Here is a 20,363-nt window from a genome sequence, read left to right as displayed (position 1 = left end):
TTACGATACTCCTCGGAAACGGCTGGATCAATTTTTATTAAATTTTGTGTGCATATCGGGTAGGTCTAAAAATCGGCCAACATCAATTTTTATACCCCTAAGTTATAAAAGGGGTTTAGGGGGTTAATAACATATATGGTAAAACAACGTTTGCGGGGTCAGCTAGTATGTATATATAATCATCTTCAAACTAGTGATGACACGTGTTTTTTTTTTGATCCTTTGTTAATTTATAAACGATAAAATCTGAGAATACTTAACCGATTTCTGTTATTTTTTAATAATAAATCACAAAAGTAGGCTGATGTCAACATAAAAAGGCCCAAATTCAATATAGCGGAACTGTAGTTAGAGCGGTTAACGTGGGTGGAACTGAAGGTCATCGAGTTATTAATATATTTTCTCATAATTCCAGGTGGCTAGCACCCGTTTCTTCGGCCGTCACGCGAAGAAAATCAAATCAGTCACAATCATTCATTCATCCACTACTGAAACCGTCCGTCTGCCAGATGCCGCCGATCAAGGACTTATCGTCCATACCGCCGTTAGGTAACTAAACAAATTTTTATTTTTGTTATGTTATTAAAAACGAAGTAGGTTATAAATATTTTGTTTAAAAATTTAAAACAACTTCAGAAATATTACAAAAAAAAAACTTTATATTCTACAGGTCTAAACTACCTCTAAAGAAGAAAGTCGCTCTAAGAACACGTGCCTATCGAAATAAGAAGGATACCAAGTTAGGCGACAAGGCATCTCCGTCGCATAATGTGAAGAAAAGGGTAAGATAATAAAGTCGTTGTAAACGATATTTCCGGCACTTTAAATCTGTTTTAATCATTTAAAAAAAGAAATTAAATAATAAAACAGCAAATTTTGATTTCAGAAATCAATTAGTCAACCTAAGTTGGAGGAGCCGCATAAAGTTGCAAAAGAGACTACTGCTGTTGTTACAAACCCTGAGGGGAAATCTCCAAAACATGTAATTTTATCTAAACATAAGAATAAAGTTAAGAAACGTAAAGCAAAAGTTAAGAAAGAAACTATCGACTATAGTTCCCTGCAAAAACATTCTGGGTCTTCACCGACTAAAGATACGGAAGCATTAACTAAAGTGCAGAAATGGCTCCTCAGTTCCCCACAGCCTTCAGCCATACCTAAATCGAAATCTATCCCTCTAGGTCTTACGGAGAGAGCACATAGGCCAGTGCCAAAGGTTACCAGAAAAACTAGACCGTCCAAAAGTGCTTCTAATCTGCTTTCTGGTGAAAAAACTAGATTACAAGTTGTTTTTAAACCTCCATTTAGATTCAGTGTTAAAATATGTAAAAGTGACAAGACTAAAGTTGTACTCGACAAATCTTCAAAGCCCGACGTAGACAGAAAACATCACGATGCCTTGCCTCAACCCGCTTGCCCAGCTGAAGTTGCGAAACCTAGTTTTAAGACACTCAAGCATTCCCATCCTGGGATAAATAATGACAATAATAGTTTACCTAAAGCTGAAACGACGAACCAAGAAAGCGGTGCTCATGGATATGAAAACCTTCTGCCACGGAGCGCTAGTGACTGTAAATTAGGAAAGAAAATACCAGATTTAAAAATTCGTACAGGTCATAAAAAGAGTAACTCAGTGGGACAAAACCGTGAGACAACAGAAAGTCGGCAGAATCTCATATCTAACGAAGATTTCGAGAACGCTCACGTTTATGAAAACGTCTTAGCGTCCCAAGATAACTTCGTACCGAAAAGTTGCAGTATGCCTCGGCGGCAAACCACCAGCGTCATCTCGAGGCAAAGCAGCTACGGTCATTTGCCTCGAGCACAAATTCGACCACAGCGACACAGCACCAACAACGTAAGTCGATCCAGAAATAACAGCGCTAACGAATCTGAGCATTTTTATAACATAATAGAGACGCTCAGAAGGGACAACTCGGGAAACGCCAACACGTGCCGAACCAACACCAGTAGCTCGTCAGGTAGCAGTCGCGAGAATGTTACGAAAGTTTTAAGCAAATCGTCGCGACAAAATAGTCTAATAGTCAAACCCTCACGTTCGAGCGTCACGGACGCGCCGTCGTCGTCAAAATTGACGAGGCAGCTGAGCGAAGTCGAACTTCAGAAATCGCAACCCGGCGACAATAATCTAAGGGGCTTCCAGTTGGTGGTGGGGAAGGAGAAACTGAAAAGGCAGCTGAGCGACAACGAGCTGTCTCGCTCGCGCCCGCGGCTGGCGATGCCGCTGTCGGCGGGCGCGGAGCCGCGCCACGCCCCCTGCTGGGCGCCGCGCCCCGCCCGCCCGCGCGCCGCCTACACCTTCGGCGAGCTCAAGGACACCGTCCCCAGCTCCGCGGACGCGGCCGCCGTCGACGGCATTCAAATCTCACCGGAAGAATTTCTGAAGATAATCGACAACTAGTCGGCTTTCGGGTGGGAGCTTAAGAGTTAGTCGTTTTCGTGAACGAGTTATGATTATTCGATGTGTATATTACGAGATATTCGCAGATTTATCTATCGGCGGCTGATGTAAATATTGTATTGTGCTTGTATTATTAGATAACACGCGCCACTGAAACAGGCCATTGCTCAGTTCTCTCGATAATTAATGGCATGAAAAACACCAATTTATTTAGCACTCGACGTACGTATTATAACATAAATCTTCGTATATGACATTACTGTGACATCTTTTACTATTAAGCGGGCTTATTATACCAGTGAGATAGTATAAGAAAGAATCCCTTTAACTTTCACTCAATCTCTGTTGTAATCTAAAGCGGTAACCTTATAAAAATGTATAAAAAGTAATTCCTCGTAATTTTAGTAAATTAATATTGTTTAGCTATTAAGCATACTTTTGCTGGCAATGGTTTAGTTTCACTGAACAATCTCTATAAATGAATCTCTATTTTTTCTACATACTATGTACCTATTGTACAAAATTTACTCATACTTATGTAAAGTGTTCATATATATATTTATTTTATTACGATAAATATGTATTATTTTATGCAATAAGAAAGTCCGTTTTCATTTAAAAGGCATGCTTTTATCAATTAAATTTCGTTTAATAATAACAACAGTTTGATTATTGATGTAATATCTTTTATGTTTCTAATAGCTGTCAATTAATGTGTCAATCTGTTAAAAATAATAAATGTCTATAAAAAGTACTTTGCACTAATATCCCTCAAAATTAACAACATTAAAGTTTATCTCAAAATCGTATTTTACGAAACAGTAATCTATCAAAAGATTACTAAAAAAGTATTTATTATAAATCACGTACGTATGTTTTTATATTTAAAACCTCATTGAATTTCATATACACTGGGGAAATTAAATAATATTTTATTACGAGAAAAAAAAAACAAATAATAAATGTAAAAGTGATTTTTAATAGAAAAATTATGTTTTGGTAAAACAAACAAAACATTTCACTAAAATAATAATTTTAACTGATCGATCACTTAATAAACTTTTGACCTAATCATATTTTTTTATAGATATTCACATCCACTAACAGAACCATGACTCCAACGTGTAAACGAACTCAATGGCTGTTATTTATTTTTTTATTTTCTGAAGTATCTGGGATGGAACTATAATAGTTTTATTAGTCAATGTATTAGATTGACAATATTATGGTACATATAAATATTGTAATTATTAAGAAATATTAAATGTGTAAATTCATTGTTATTGTTAATAAGCTCTTTAGGAACAAAAATATTTAGTTTATTTTTTAAATTATGTCTACATTTCTACGCTGGTGTAAAAGTAATTAATTCTGTCATTTTTATTAGTGCCAACATTATGTTATCTATTTACGTTTTCTTAATATAAGGTAATAAATAGAAAGTAAAAAATATATCACAAAAATAATTTCTTTGTATAAATAATTTATGAACTACATTATCGACAAAAAAGATCATAAAATGTTGTTAAATAAGAAACCAGAGAGTAAGGCGTTTTAAAGTAAATGCTAGAGAATGGAATAGTATTCTATCTCAGATATCAGAAAGTGTTCCGTTACATTTGAGTGGTAAAAGGTCGCGAAGGCTTTGCGGCATCACAGTGTCTATGAGCTTCGTAGTAGAGGGGTAAGGGTAACATTAAAACAAGATATTGTATTATATAGAAAACAATTTCTAAAACGATACTAAAAGTATTGGAAGTGTTACAAATTTGTATTTTAAAAATATCATTATTCGTGTGGATAATGTGAGAAAAATTCGGTAGGTTGTCACTAAATCATAGCTGTATTGTAGTATATCTTTTAATACGGAAGGTGTAAAATTGGTTAAAGATTATTCTCACAATAACCGTACTGCTGATATAGTGGAGATTAAACGCTTCATTTTATTAAAGGTATTTTATGATTGTAAGGTATCTTGTTTTTTATTTTTGGCAACAACAATTATAACGACCTTGTGTTATGATGAAAGACACTTAATTAAATAAGATAGTTATTCTGTTCAATATATTGACAATTCGTTTAATGCTCATTATTAAACTTATTTACCTTTAAATTTGTTTTTTATCTGTATTAATTTTTACTAAATCTTTACATAATGTGTTAAATGTAGATTAAAAATATAAATGTGATTAGACTCAATGAAACTATATAATGGTTTTTGTAGTACATTAAATTATGAATTTATTCGAAATAGATTTCTTGTAATATAGTTATATTAATATACCAATGTATAGCAGCTTCTGGATCGATTGATTAAATATTTATTATAACTTACATTATTTGGCGGCTGATCTCTACCTGGCCATGATCTCAGTATTTGTTCCAAGTGCCTTATGAACAAATAAATTCATTCCTAACTACATTCCACAAAGAAATCCTATTAAAAGTTTTTTTTTTTCTTTGTAAAAATACGTAATATTCAATTCTATCTATCTTAAATTACCTTAAATTACATTACGTGTTCGCTAATTATTTTCCGTACTTAATTAGTCTGTGATAGAATAAGTTAATATTTTGTTAATCTTAAAAAATAAATTAATTAAATTTTGAACAAATACAAATTTGTAATAAATTCATTTTCTAACATTTACTATTTTTTCTGTATTTTTTAAATAAAAGAATCCACCACAATTTTTGTTTTAATAATAATTAATTGTATATATGTACCTACACGCCAGTTAAATGCCTGCTTGTTTTAAGTTTATTACTTCTTTTTAATAAGTAGACATATAATATTGCTACGAGAAAAACAGTGGTAGGTACTATACATACATGAAACTCCTTATACATATACTCACATGCATATACTACATATAAATAGACAACTCCTAAAACCAGTGAAGATATTTTAATCATAAAAATCAATTTAGTAATATATAAAAACTAATTCCGAATCCCTGACTGAAACACGTGTGAAAGTAGTGTAAAAAATCGTATTCGTTATTTAACTGTGTGCCTCTCTTGTGCTTTATTATTTAATTTAGTTTTCTTTTTTATGTGTAGAGTGAGAGAAATATATGGTTTATTTATTTAAATAGAAACAAAGGAAACTATAATAATATCAGAAATAAACGATATTAACACTTCAAATAATTTTTCACAAAGGTAGGACAGACTCAAAGATGTCGAAACTCAGAAGTACATAAGCAAGCCCGACAGTGAAAACACAACAAAAAATTATAATATAATTAAATTAAATGAGCGAAACGTTAGATTAATATATTAATATCGGCTGAATCAACTAACTACTGATCCGAAAACGTGACAACTTTATGATAAAAAAACTTCTTTGATTATTTTAAAAACTATGTACAGATTTCCCTCAGCCTGGAATAGTGTATTTCGGATGGAAAGATACAAATAAGAAAAAAACCACTTGACTAAAGTATGTTTTGAATTCTCAGATATAGTTTTGTATATAGGTACTTCGATTTTTTTTATATAAGAATAAAGTTTCTTTTACTACAATGCTGGCTGTGCGTGATATTTTATTGTTTTTTTAAAAGTCATTCCAAATTTGTTTTCTTACATATTTCATTGATTTTCTTTTGTTTTGTTCTTTCAACCTTGTAAATAGCTGTCATGTTGTTTTAACTAAAAAAACTATTTACATTTTGCAATTTGATTTTGCATATATTGTAAGGAAACATAACTTGTATTTAAATGGCTCCCATACGTTATAGCTTGCATTATGAAGATTATTCAGAGCACTTAATGTCCCGATTTGGAAAACTTTTGCAAATGCAGTCACTGGTGGATATGACACTAATGTGTAGTTCCCACACTTTGCGTGTTCATAAAGCGGTACTTGCTGCTAGCAGCGCTTATTTCCAAGTGAGTAACATAGGTATATTTTAATTCATAATAACATTTTTATTTTATTGAATTCAAAATTTTACCTTAAATGTTCCAACTGTAATAGCTTCAGATAAAAACGAAAAGGTAGTAAAGAAATATTATTAATGTGTATAATAATATGTTTTATTTTATTTTGTTATTGAATTTTAGGAAGTTTTACAAAAACAAACCGGGGAACCATTGATTATATTAAAAATGAGGTTTAGCGTGTTAAAATGTCTGGTGGAGTTCATGTATTGCGGCAAGACACAGTGTTTGGAGGAGAACTTGGATGAGCTGGTGTCCGCTGCACAGTTCCTTAAAATAAAGGGACTGTCAAAAGTAACGAAAGAAGGACTAGGAATCACCAATCAAAGTAAGTCGCATTCTTCACCACAAATTCATATTACTTATAAAGAGTTACCTATAAATCGGGCTGGCTCTGGCTTTTAAAATCACTTGTAAATACTTGTATAGGTAAATAATTAGTTCTTAGATAATCTTAACACGGTAAACTTCATATAACCTACAATGGACGATATTTATAATATTTAAACAAGTTTTTTTTTTGCATAATTTCACCACTTACCCATATGAATTATAATTCACGTTTACTATCTCATGACATAAATCTCATTAAATCCATTTTACTACTGAAATTCCTAAATATTATAGACTTAGCTTGGAGGGCAGTGAAGATCTTCGCTTGCTCTTGACAGTTCGACAAGAACAAATAAGTAATTTTTATTAGAGTCCTACCCCCGACTTATAACTCCATACATGACTTTAACTACTTTCCTCGACTTATAACTCCATACATGACTTTAACTACTTTCCTCGACTTAAACCTCCATACATGTAGTAAAAAGTATACTCTTACTATTAAGAATAGTCTCTAAGTTTGCCAAAATCATAAATTTCATCCTAATATTTCTTTTAGCTAAGCTACCATTGTTCACCCCACCAGTGGTGATCAACCGTCCTCCCCAGTCATTGATCGACCTACATTCGCAGGTAGGAATGGCACGATTTTTTGATTTCTTCATAACTTTTATAATTGGTTTTATGCACAAATAGGATTATTAGTGTCTTTTTCTACAAATTTTAAATAAAAAATTTCTACAAGGACAATGCAGAAAACAAAATACAGTTTCCTCAAGTGCCATCGTCGAGCAATATTAACACTCAAAGTGTGGACAATCTTAACCGTACAAATAAGGTACAGGAAATATTTCATTCTATAGATTAATTTCAATGTTGCAATATTTATTGCCTACCTTCGCAGCTCTTTTTGTAATTTTTAGTTTTCTATTGCTCAGGATATGGTGATGTGTATACCATTTGATATCGAAAATGCTGCAAACACCTGCGCTGATTATTCAGATGCCTCTCGTACTATCAGGCCGCGCCGTGGAAGGCCTAGCTTTAAGGTCAGAAGATACAATAACTCAAGTAGTCTTGTTGTGTACAAAAAATAATATTGCTAAGCAATTGTAAGCTAAGTAGATAGAACACTTGTGTAGATACTTGACGATTAGAAAAACCAGCCGTGAAGAAGTTTAATGTTATAAAAACTGTTTGTGTCTGTGGAAAATACTTGCGTTTTCTGCCGTTTTGGGTTTTCGTGTGCAATGTGACAATTAAGTATCATTTAAAGCACTGTTATTTTCTAAATAAGTCGTATCCAGCCTAGTCGCCACATTTGCTGTCCGTCAGGCAAGCTTATGCTCAAAAACATTCTTAAAAACGAAGCTTAAAATAAAAACGTTAATTTGTTAACAGCGGCCATCCGGATGGGAAGGTGGCGGTGTTCTAGGTCGAGCTGCTGAAAGAGCTCTAATGCGTCGAGAACAGGACTCCCGTAAAGCCATACACCATCTCAAGCATTTACAGACAAAACATATACAGGTAATACACAAATAATTATTTTTATTTTAGATCTCCAGACTTCAGCGTCATCATCATCTTCGTCGTCCAAGGATTTTAATCTTTTTAAAAAATACCATCTACTAAGTGCTGTTGAAATTTTGTAGATATACCTATAAAGAAATAAAATCATTTTATATTACTTTTATAGGACTACATGGACAGGGTAACACTATCACAAGCCGTTAACAGCATATGCAACAATGATACCACTTCTCCCAGTTACCTCAACATGGATAATGACATTATATACATGGATCAATCGGTCGCTTCTAACCAACTCGACTCTTCGGATCCATTTGCCAAAGATTCACTTGGAAACGAAGCGTTAACGTCTAACTTTCCTAATGCAACTAGTACAGGCAATGGTAACGCTCCAAACGTTGGAATAAACAATGCTATGTCCCAATATGTTAATGCATTAAAGAACGCTGGCTTACCTACAGATTTGCCAATTTTATTTGAATCTGGAGATGGATCCTATATAAATGTTAATGAACAAGTTCTTCTAGACATGGTCCAGAGCAGCGAAATACAATACGAAGTAATTGAACAACCTAATATTATTGAAAAAGTAGCAGATCCGAGTGAAATAAAAAGTATTGATGAATTATCAAAATCTATTGAGCGTGGAGAAATGCTTCTAGGCTCGAAGAGTTTCTCTACTAACGACTTCGATAAAAGTAGTAGCATACATGAAGATACAATAAATAGTTTAAACGAGATTTTGCCAGATAATTTAGAAGATTATCATCTTCAATCTGGCCCCACAACGTTGGATCGTGATAATAATAATGATTTTTCATGTATTGACAGTGATATGCAATTTTTCACGAAATCAATGAGTGAAGATGTAAAAAAATACTACGATGACCAACAGTTGAATGATGCTAGAGTACTTGATCAGTTTTGTCCAGCGAGTACTTCTTTCGACACTAGTTTTAGTATGTCCTTACTTGATACTAAAACACAACTAGGGGACAACACGACGCAGCAGTATAGTTCTATCAATACCGATGATCTAAAAAGAAATGATGCCTGTTATGATTTTAGTTTACAATTACCTCATACCAATGATTTTAAGGAAGACGCACTAGATTGCTTACTCTCTACTCCAAAACGTAATGAAAATCAAGAAAGCTATATTAACACCGATACAGACAACAGGCTTCAGGAACAGGATGAAATCATGAAAGATCTTATGAATATAGAGAATAGAATAAATATGGGAAATTGTAATAAAAATACTAATGAAGAACCTACATGCGATAATATTAATACTACATTAGATTCTGAATTAGCAAATATAAGTAAAGATACTAGTTCAGTTGGGAACTCTGTTGATGCTTCACATAATTTAGAATGGGACTTTTCTAAAATCAATGACATAAATAAAACTGATGATAATATCAATAGCATAAGTTTGATTGAGCAACAACCTAATACGAATAAATCAGAAGTAGTAGATTTAAGCAACTCTGAAAATATTGATGATAAATGGAATTCAATGAATGATGAACACGTGATTGACAAAGAAAATAAAATGTATAACTATCAAGATACTGATTCACGTAATTCAACCTTGGATGAAAATATACCTTTTGCCGTTGGATTGCTCCCTTTGAAGCAAGTACAAACAACTGAAGAGACGTTATTAAAAAGAAAAAATAACGTAAATGATGTAGATTTTTCAGATAATGTAGATGCGAAATGTTTAAAACGTAAAATAAAGTGTAAAAAGATATAACTATGAATTATGTGCGTAATAAAAATATGCGAAAAACTTTTGTTTAGTTTATTATATACGAGTTGCTATATTGTTTCTATTTGAAAGTGTTATTTTTATGCCTTATTTAAAAAAAAAAATAATTTTAAAAAATTAATTCAGTTTCAGTTATTAGCCTTGTTTTATTGTGAATACAATAGGTTTACTATTTTGTAAGGTTCAGGAGAAATTTAATGATCAGATCAGTGATATGAAAATTAATATAAAAAATATAAATAAAAGATAAAATAAAAATAGACCTTGTTGGCAATTTTATTGAACAGATCATTTCTTTCAAAATATTAACATTTTACATTATATTATTAAGGCATTACATAATTTTACTTTCGATACTTGCTTTAGGCACACAAATCTCAGTTTTCAGTAGCCGGAATAAGTTTGAGCTGTTTACAAAATTGCGTGACAAGCAATGTACAATACATACATAAAAAGTGGAAACCGCAGCGGAAAAAGTTGAAACGACTAAACGGCACTAATATTCGTCACTAATTCCAAATTACATCTTTGTGCCGTTTGCAGTCTACACTTGGACCTTGGAGTAGCAGTGCTAATTTTTTTTTAAATCCTCGCCTTATCCTCGGGCTGGTGCATTTTTTGCCCAGAGAATCGGCATAGCGACTCAACGGGGAAATGCTGCCAGCATTTTTGACACAATTCCACGCGAACATGTTTTGTACCAAAACTATCTGTACACATTGTTTTACACTAATAAATTATTAAAAAAAAAAAATACATTTACCGTCTTCGAATATTTAAAAAACATTTGAAATTGGTATTGACCCCATATTGATACTATATTGAAATAATATCGAACTCATAAAATAGTTTGATGAGATAAAAGCTTTCATATATTAAAAGCTTTAATATAATAAAATTATTAACAATATTTTTAAAATCAAATGTAAACATAGCAACTGGTTTTTAAGTATTTCCCTAAACTACTTTTCCCAGATTGCACTATCATTAAAATTTAATATCATGTGGTTTTAGACAAGGCGGCATAATTTTTTTTGATTATTACACACATACATACTCAATTTTAATTGTATTACATTTAAGCATTTATTTCGATACCGATAACGTTATACACAGCATAATAAATGATGAAATATATTATTTATAACATTATATTTGAATTCTTAAATACATACTTACCTATTTTTATAAGATGCCTATGTAGATATTTTTTACAAAAAATGGCTCGGATTGAAAATTCATTACCAAAAGCAAAGTAATAAAAAAATATATAAACCAATTTCTTATGTCTAAGTATAGTACATGATATGATTTGCATGTCATAAAAAAAAATTGCTTGAGACAACAATATTGTCATAAAAATATTGAGATTCCAATTTCCAGTATAAAGTTAATATTGTTAAATTACTTATTGTCAATGATATTAAACATATGATTACAAATACTTTTAAATGCTACTGCTACATAAATAAGAAGATATTACAAAAAAAATTATATATATACACACATCAAAATGGCCGGATAAATATCACAACATAATCAATGGACAGAATTAAAGAACACAAGAAAATTATTGTAGATAAACATACAGTTACAGAACAAAAATAAGGTATAAAATTACTGTAAAAAAGATTATCTAATATATAAAATTCTCGTGTCGCGGTGTTTGTAGTTAAACTCCTCCGAAACAGCTTGACCTATTTTTTATACAACTAAGTTACAAGGGGGGGTTAAGGGGATTAACAATATGTATGACAAAACAACGTTTGCTGGGTCAGCTAGTATTGTATAAACTAATACATATAAAAAATGTTATCACTAACCAATAGGTATACCTAACGCTAGAATTTATTTTAAAACTTATGTATATGTAGAAAGTAAAAAATAAATGTGATGAATAATAGATTTTTCATATATATTTGTGATCTTGTAGCTGTGCTTCTTACATAGTATCCATAAGCATCACTGTGATAGTCTCCCATTTGGAAAGTTATAGCTGGAGATGACATTCTACCATCCCCTCCATTTGAAAATGCTAGTACTCTCAAATTATATGTTTTGCCCGGTGTCAAATTTGTAACATAAGCTTCTAGTTTATGTTCAACTGGTATCAAAGTATCATTGGCAGTGCTCATGTCTTGGTCAATTTCCCATACCCTTACCTAAAAATAAGAAATCGGGATGTTGTATAATTATTTTTTATATAATTACATTTACTCTATATAATGTTGTTATTACTTTCAATCTAGTTATGAAATTTCTAAATGATAATTGTGTTTGCTAGCAAACAAAAAACCGACTTTAATTACATCAATAAGTAATACAACGTAAGTAGACGAAAAAAATTAACAAACGCTTTAGTCGTCACTAAGATTTTCGAGGGGAACCCTCGATTTCTCTGGGATACCATCATCAGATCCTGGTTTCCTTATCATGGTACCACCCTTGGGAAATCTCCTTTCCAACAAAAAAAGAATTATCAAAATCGGTTCATAAACGACGAAGTTATCCCCGAACATACATTAAATAATTGTGTTTGCTCACAAACGAAAAAAAAACCGACTTCAATTTCATCGACGAGTAATACAACGTAAATCGACGAAAAATTTGTCAAGTAACTACGCGTTATCAAAGATTACTCAAAAAGCAGTAATCAGATCTCGATAAAATTTATATGTGACCACATAATAAACATCAGCTTTCGATTAAATTAAAAATTATCAAAATCGGTACACCCAGTAAAAAGTTATTGCAGATTTTCGAGAGTTTCCCTCGATTTCTCTGGAATCCCATCATCAGATCCTGGTTTCCTTATCATAGTACCAAACTAGGATATCTTCTTTCCAACAAAAAAAGAATTATCAAAATCGGTACATCCAGTAGTAGGCTTACTCTTGACCCCAGTCTAATTTTAGAGCAGAGACGAGGTCGAAGATGGAGCGAAATCGCTCTGAAGAAGCCTATTCACTCGCGCTTTAAGCATATTCAGGTTGTATGAACTCGGAAATACAGACGCCGACAGGGAATTCCACTCCTTCGCCGTGCGCACTAAAAAAATGATTCGAAGCGTTTTGTACGTATGACGGGTATAACAATCAGGTAGGGATGAAAGCCTGCGGTACGTCTGTAAGTTCGATGGCAGAAAGGAGATGGGGGTATGAGCTCGTGCAGCTCCAGGGCACATTCCCCAAAGTACAATATGTAAAAGACCGTTAGACTGGCAACTTTTCTTCGGTGAGCCAGAGTGTGAAGAGACTCCGCGTTACCGATTAGCCGCTTCGCTCTGCAGAGTCCAGTGTGACGAGTTATTATTTAGCTGAGCCATCCCACAAGTGACTGCAATATTCCATGCACGATCGGACTTGAGCTTTATACAACGTTAGAAGCTGTCCAGGCGTGAAATATCGCTTATCCTTGTTTAAAATGCCAAGTTTCTGGCCCCAGTTTGCGCTTTGGACTCTATGTAATTGCCAAAGTAGAGGTTAGAAATCAACTCCATACCAAGGAGGTCGAGAGTATCGGACACAGGAACAGCTGTACCACGGAAAGTAGCAGTCAAGTTGAAAGGACTCCGTTTACACAAACTAGCCTGCGTTTTGGCAGCGTTGAATGTGACCAGGTTGCAATCACCCCATTGAGATACGTGCCCTACTATTGAGTTCGCGCTCTACCTTGGCCTCTCTCTGAGAGCGTATTACGTCCTTGTTGTCTTTTGCGCTGAACAAATTTATCTCAACAACCGTACCGTATCTGCGTATCCAACAATGCATGGTTGTAGCATGTCGTTAATATGGAGCAAGAAAAAGTTGCAGAGAGAACAGAACCTCCAGGACAGCTTTATATCCATCAGGGCAGCCGTCGACGACCACTCTGATCGACCCATCACTCAAAAAGTCTGAGCTCCAGCTACAAAAGCCAGCAGGGATGCCGTAAGCAGGAAGCTTGCTAAGGAGACTTGCGTGCCAAACTCTGCCAAATGCCTTCGAGATATCTAGTGATACAGCGAGTGCCTCACCACGTTTCTCAATGGCTTCGCCCCAGCAGTGTGTGACATACACCAGAAGATCTCCAGTAGACCGCCCCTGACGAAAGCCGTATTGATGGTCACTGAGGAGTGCATTGTCTTCTAGGTAGTTCAGCAACTTGCTGTTAAGCACCTTTTCTATGACTTAGCAAAGCATGGAGGTGATGGCGATTGTTCGGTGGTTGCAGGGATTGACCTGGCTACCCTTTTTTGGCACTGGCTGCACATTAGCCAGCTTCCAAGATTTTGGCACCGTTCTAATTTGAAGAGAGAGGCGGTATAGGCGCATGAGAAAAGGAGACAAACTCAGATGTACAGGCCTTTAGGACACGCGCAGGTATACCGTCAGATCCACTAGTTTTTATTCACGTTAAGATTTAGCAAAACTCTACGGATCTCTTTGTTGTGGATCGTGATCTCTTGCCTAGAAGAGTCACATCGAGGTAGGGATAGTCGCTGATTGTTGATGGTTAGAGCCAGCGTCAAGACGCGAATTGCTTGCAAAGAGCGATGCTATATATATATATATATCTAAATGGTATTAATTATTATGCAAATAAAAATAAATAAGACTTGCCTTATAGCCAATAAGCGGCTCTTCCTCGTCTGTTGGCTGAACATATCTCCAGACGACACGAACAGTGCTTGGATTAACGGCCCACACGTTGACAGACGCCGGAGGCTTTTGCGGGGCTTTACGATATGTACGCTCCAAATACCGTTCGCTCTCTGGACCTTCACCGGCCGAATTAAATGCCATTACCTAAGAAAAAGCCACTTTATAGTTATAAGCATTTATACACTAAACATTTCTATAATAATTTGTACTAAGACATATTTGAACTGATAAATATGACTATATTTCTTTACCTTTACGAAATAATAGGTATCTGGTTGCAATCCAACTATAAGAGCCCAATTACGTGTTGTCCTAGATAGAAAGTATATGCATTCCTCTTCCTTGTTAACTTGCTTCCAATATTTGAGACGATGGCCTATCAATTTACCACGCAGCCTCTCTCGGGACTGATCAATAGGATTCCATGTAACATTTAGAGAGGTAGAGTTAAATGATCGAGAGTATACTTGCTGTGGAGCAACTTGTGGCATATCTTCGGCCGAATAGATCGTCACCACTTCACTTTCTGGACCCGCCCCGATCTCATTAAAAGCCTGAACTTTTACATTGTATGGAGTGAAAAAGAAATCTAATGGAATATGCACAACATGCATACCAACATTTCCATATTCTTTTAACAGAAGTGATTGAAACTCAACTTCCGAATTATTGCGACGCCAAAATATTTTGTAATGGATACCTGGACCATTTTGCAGTGATAGAGGCAGAGGAGTCCATTTAATTGTAAGATCGCCAATTTTTCCACCACCACCTCCTACATTAAACGGAGCTTGATAAGGCTTATCAGGTTGAGTAGAAAATTGAGGACTGGGAGATGAAGGTACTCCTGTACCTAAGCTATTTACAGCTTGAACTCTGAATTCATAAACTGACCATGGCATTAAAGTCGTGGTTATTGTCGCGCGCTTACGTCCGTTGTATCTACCAATTTCCATTACATTTGTAACACTATCGCTTACAATGTACCATGATGAGTTCCATTGCGTACGGCCAGTGACGACATAGTTTGTAATAGGACGGCCGTTAGGATTGCTGTCGGTCCATTCTAGAGTTACTGAAGAACGTTGTATATTTATAACTTGTAAACCTCCTGGGGGACCTGGTGGTCCTTCTATACGTAACTGGGTACGAGTTGATATCCGACCAATAGCTGATTTAACGACACACTCGTATTCACCGACATCCGACAGACTAACATCAAAGATAGTTAATTCTCCTCCATCAATCTTTATTCGTTTGTCGGCAAAAAGATCAGCTCCCTCTTTCATTCTTATACCATTATGATTCCACAGGTAAGCCGTATCTAAAAGAGAGTCTATTTCTGCACTACAATGTAAGAAAATCACTTGGCCTACTTGTGTCGTAATACGCGGTGGTAATCGTTCTATAAAGCGTGGTGCACGCAAAACAATTAGGCGTCCTCGACTCTCGTCTGAACCGTATTGATTTTTGGCAACACAAGTATATACTCCTTCATCGTCTCTAGACAGTTGACGTATAATGAGATTACCTTTTTCTGTTATAAATCTTTTACCACCTGCTCCAATGACAATGTTATCTTTTTTCCAAGTAAATGTAGGTTTGGGTGCGGCCTCTGGATTACAACGAAGTGTTACATTTCCTCCTTCTGATCCATAGGTCTCTGATTCCAATGGCCGTTTTTTAAATGAAGGTTTAAGAGATAAAACACGTAACTGTCCTGTTGAATATTTAGCTTTTAATTGATTTTTAGCCTCACATTGATACATACCAGGGTCTCGAGTTGGATCTAAGTATTTAATTATTAATACATTATCTTGTATAACATACCTATCCCTGTCTTCAGTCTGTAATGTATCCATTGAGAGTTTTTCGCCATTTTTCCACCAAGTATAGTTAACATCAGGTATACCAAATGCTTCACAGTTCCAGTGTAAATCTCCTTTATTGTCCACATGTTTATTAGTCAATGGAATGGTAAAATTTGGCTCAGCTTGTACTTTTAAGAATACACTGTTAGATATACGTGCTCTGTCATTACGCACATCACAAATATATTCACCTTCATCTTCAACACCAACATTAGGTATGGTTAACACACGGTCAAAGCTACTCAAATATGCTTTTCTTGGAATACCTCCAGCTTTTCTAGTCCAATTATAAGAGGGAACAGGATAACCAAATGATACACACTCCAATCGAACCTCATGCCCAACTATGGGGGCCTCTGGGAATACTTTAGGGAAATTATTTGGAAATTTCAGCTGTTGATAATCCGAATTTGGGTACACGAGTAGAGGAAAGAAAGGACCATTACGACCAGCATCAGATACTTTACTCATAACATTACAACTATAATTCCCTCTATCAATATTCTCTAAAGAAGAGAAATATAGACCCCCATCATAAGATACAAATACACGTCTGTCTTCCTCTACCAGGTTAGGGAAATAACCACGAGCCCATAAGAAATTTACTGACGGATAATAAGATGGTGGATCGCAATTAATAACTTTCCCCCAATATTGTTTCCCACTCTCAACAGGTCTTTTCTGATTAAATTCTCGTATAAAACCAAAGGATAATCTTACAGATTCCGATCGTATAACCCCAAATTTATTTGTTGCGGTACAGTGAAATTTGGCATTATCTTTATCTGCATCTGGACTGTAAATCATGAGTGTTCCACCACTTAAAATTATTCTCGGATCGGAGAGGGGATCTATTTCAGTATAAATAGGATTATCTACTTGATAATCTTCTCTATACCATTTGTAAGTAGGTGCTGGGTAACCTCCTGCTATGCATGTCAACTGAACATGTTGATGTCTCAAAGGATCATATATAGTATCCACTGGCTCCTTTATGAAGAATGGTCCTTTAGGTATTCTCTCAGGATCAAATGTATCTAATCCATATGTAAATGATCTTTCTTCTTCAATGAGGTAATGAAGTCTCTGTGTTTGACCTTCACAAATAAAGTGTAAATATTGAGTACCTTCAATTGGTGCTAAGCCCCAACGACCATCTTCATGTGAAAATCTATACACTAAATAATCACGAGGGAGTAAGTTGTAACTAGTGTATGTCAAAATTCTGTCATCAAAGAAAGCATTCTCCAAACCTGTCAACTGGGAGCCATCCCCTTCATTAGCCCAGTATCCTGGTGATTGCTGGTGAGCTCCAACATACCATGAACCTTTTTGTGGATCTATATGCATTAAAGTAGTTATAATAAAACCATGCTCTTCAGGACTGCTTATAGAAGCTAAGTCTGCCTCAAATGCTTGACAAATTTTGCGAGCTTCGTTTCGTGGACGATCGGGAGATTTCGTAAAACGATAACATGATTCTCTAAAAGGAATCCAATGGGGGGGACACCGGTAGCGCTCCTCATAGTCTAAACCTGCATAATAAGTAGCAGTATTCTGTGGATCGACATCGTTATCTCCATCACCGTACACGTCTGAATTGAAACTATCTTGATAAAACGAACTCTGCGCTGTTTGGCTGTAGTCATTTCCATTTACTGGAAAACTGCCATAAGGAATTTGCTTATTTTGACGATAAAGCGATCCATTCTGATTAGTATCTGTTAGATACGATTGCGGATAATTTGGATTAATGGGAATTGATTGATCCAGGCCTTGACTGTACACACGATTACACACCGTTAATAAAATCAAGATCACTCTCATGATTTGTTTCCTCATATCGTTAAATTATATTGTTATAAATTCATAACACAAGATTTAATTTTCGTTACAAGTTTCCTAATATATTTATTTTACGATCCTTATAGGATTAATTTTTAACAATGAATATCAAATAGTGAACGCTACTATTTAAACAACACTGTAGGTACGTTAGATGTGTAAATTATTTATTGTTTGATACAAAATTACAAATTAAGCCCCGCCCCGATTTGTCTATTTGTCACTTGTCATTTTTTTTAGCTTTGGATTCCAGTTTTAATTTCGCTTGTGCAGCATATAAAAGCTCAAAAACGCGGGAAATTTCAAAAAAATTTGTGTGATACATTGATAATACATGAAAGTTAAAATATTGCTAAGTTACTACTACTTTTAATATTTACACAATTTGGTACCAACGCAATAGTGTCACCACTACATACTATAATATGAAACAAAAAATCCCTTGCTGCAAGTCACTGTGTGTATATATATCATTTTTATTATCTTAATATATATAAATCTCGTGTCAGAATGTTTGTCCTCAATGGACTCCTAAACCACTTAACCGATTATAATAAAATTCGCACACCATGTGCAGTTCGATCCAACTTAAAAGATAGACTATATTTTATTTTGATATATTATGTTATTATTATATTTCAGGAAAAAATAAGGTGATACGAAGTTCGCCAGGTCAGCTAGTCTAATATATAAAATACTCGTTTGTAGTTAAACTCCTCCGAAACGGCTTGACCGATTCTCATGAAATTTTGTATGCATATTGGGTAGGTCTGAGAATTGAAGAACATCTATTTTTTATCTCCCTAAATGTTAAAGTTAGTCCACCCCTACATTTTTTTTTTTTTTTGATTTTTAGATAAATTATTAATTCTTTATTTTACAAAGAGCAACACGGAGGGGAGTGGCCATTGCGCTTGTTACCGATACAAAAAAGTCTGTCATTTTTTGCGGGGGGAAATTACACACATGCACACTTTATCTAATTCCCACACAAAAATAATCGTCTGTCACTACGAAACTCACACATACTAAATTAAAATCACACTTACATTTTTCACACACACATAGATACATTCTGTGTCATTACAGTATAATGACATGCCGCAACTACACTGACAAGTTGCTTACAGCCGTGGTTGTACAACTGTCGATATGCATTATCGATAAATTCAAGTACTCGTTTAAGGAAATTAGGTTTTTAAAGTGATACAAAGGTAAGATGTTATTATAAAAATGGACTTTATTTATTATATACTAATATAATGATCATGTCAAAAAAAAAAAACTAAATGTTTATATCATTTTAAAAACCAGTGATAGTTGTATCTATTACTGGTTTTTAAAATGGATTAATTTTATATATATATGACGAATACATTTTTGGGGGTTATCTTTTTTTATTAAGAAAGAAATTCTTGTACTGGTATATTTTTCCATTGTTAATTTTGCCAGTTCCAAATTGTGATTTGTAAAATCATTTTCGTGTGAATGGTAACTGATAGAAGGAAAAAAGTCTTTGCCAATAAACTTTTTTAAGGCATGTGTTACGATCTTATGTGTGGTACATGATCGTGTAGGTTTATTGTCGTCACTTAAACGTCGTCTTATTTCTTTTTCACAAATCCGGCATAAAAGTATTACCTCTTTTGAAGCATAAAGTAAATTTCCCCTGCTTTTTTGGTGTACTAAACTTTTTTCATTGATCGGCCCAAGCAAACCTTTGATGCACGTATTGCGTTTAATTTTTTTTTGATGTCGAGAAAACAACAAATCCAGCTATATACTCAATAACTTTTTCCGCAAAAGCAGATAAAAAAGTTAGAGCTTCAATCTCATCAATCAATTCGTCAGTAAAATTGGTAAAATTGACTTCGTCAGTAGCGTCATTGCAATTGTATTGTCGTACGGTTGAAGCATTAATTTTTTCTAGTGCTGATGTGCAATTCAGTATCGTAATTTTTTCCAAAGGAATGCAGTTCGCTCCGCTACCAGTTTGT

The 20,363-nt window shown here is 34.4% G+C and overlaps 3 protein-coding genes across 3 annotated transcripts in view; 2 read left to right on the top strand and 1 right to left on the bottom strand.

Annotated features, from left to right (window-relative positions):
• Positions 1 to 3,176, top strand: part of LOC123655116 — a 36,242-nt gene extending 33,066 nt beyond the window's left edge. Inside the window, exons 13-15 of the mRNA XM_045590952.1 lie at positions 416 to 549; positions 671 to 782; positions 887 to 3,176. Coding sequence (XP_045446908.1) covers positions 416 to 549; positions 671 to 782; positions 887 to 2,422 — 1,782 coding nt within the window. The 3' untranslated portion in view covers positions 2,423 to 3,176. The remainder of the gene's footprint in view (positions 1 to 415; positions 550 to 670; positions 783 to 886) is intronic.
• A 2,969-nt stretch (positions 3,177 to 6,145) lies between these two features.
• On the top strand, positions 6,146 to 10,030 carry LOC123655115 (putative uncharacterized protein DDB_G0282133). The gene is made up of 7 exons (XM_045590951.1): positions 6,146 to 6,316; positions 6,491 to 6,695; positions 7,260 to 7,333; positions 7,446 to 7,538; positions 7,639 to 7,749; positions 8,102 to 8,227; positions 8,397 to 10,030. The coding sequence occupies exons 1-7, from the start codon at positions 6,146 to 6,148 to the stop codon at positions 9,990 to 9,992; spliced, it is 2,376 nt and encodes a 791-aa protein (XP_045446907.1). The 3' UTR covers positions 9,993 to 10,030.
• Positions 10,031 to 10,384: 354 nt separating this feature from the next.
• LOC123655114 (contactin) lies at positions 10,385 to 18,363 on the bottom strand. The gene is made up of 4 exons (XM_045590950.1): positions 14,902 to 18,363; positions 14,609 to 14,794; positions 11,954 to 12,169; positions 10,385 to 10,414 (listed from the first exon to the last, which is right to left on the bottom strand). Exons 1-4 carry the CDS (start codon positions 18,361 to 18,363, stop codon positions 10,385 to 10,387), a joined length of 3,894 nt encoding a protein of 1,297 aa, XP_045446906.1.
• Between the last annotated feature and the right edge of the window lie 2,000 nt (positions 18,364 to 20,363).

Source organism: Melitaea cinxia, chromosome 7 (genome assembly GCF_905220565.1).
Source record: "Melitaea cinxia chromosome 7, ilMelCinx1.1, whole genome shotgun sequence".
NCBI lineage: Eukaryota > Metazoa > Arthropoda > Insecta > Lepidoptera > Nymphalidae > Melitaea > Melitaea cinxia.
Note: the sequence above shows the minus strand (reverse complement) of the source record. Positions and strands in the feature narration are given on the sequence as shown.

Coding starts and splice junctions, on each gene's coding strand:
- LOC123655114 (XM_045590950.1), bottom strand. CDS start 18,363: ATGAGGAAACAAATCATGAGAGTGATCTTGATTTTATTAACGGTGTGT. Junction 12,170..14,608: donor AGCCGCTTATTGGCTATAAG/GCAAGTCTTATT, acceptor TCTTATTTTTAG/GTAAGGGTATGGGAAATTGA. Junction 10,415..11,953: donor GTGATGCTTATGGATACTAT/GTAAGAAGCACA, acceptor TTTTGTAAACAG/CTCAAACTTATTCCGGCTAC.
- LOC123655115 (XM_045590951.1), top strand. CDS start 6,146: ATGGCTCCCATACGTTATAGCTTGCATTATGAAGATTATTCAGAGCAC. Junction 6,696..7,259: donor ACTAGGAATCACCAATCAAA/GTAAGTCGCATT, acceptor TATTTCTTTTAG/CTAAGCTACCATTGTTCACC. Junction 7,750..8,101: donor GTGGAAGGCCTAGCTTTAAG/GTCAGAAGATAC, acceptor ATTTGTTAACAG/CGGCCATCCGGATGGGAAGG.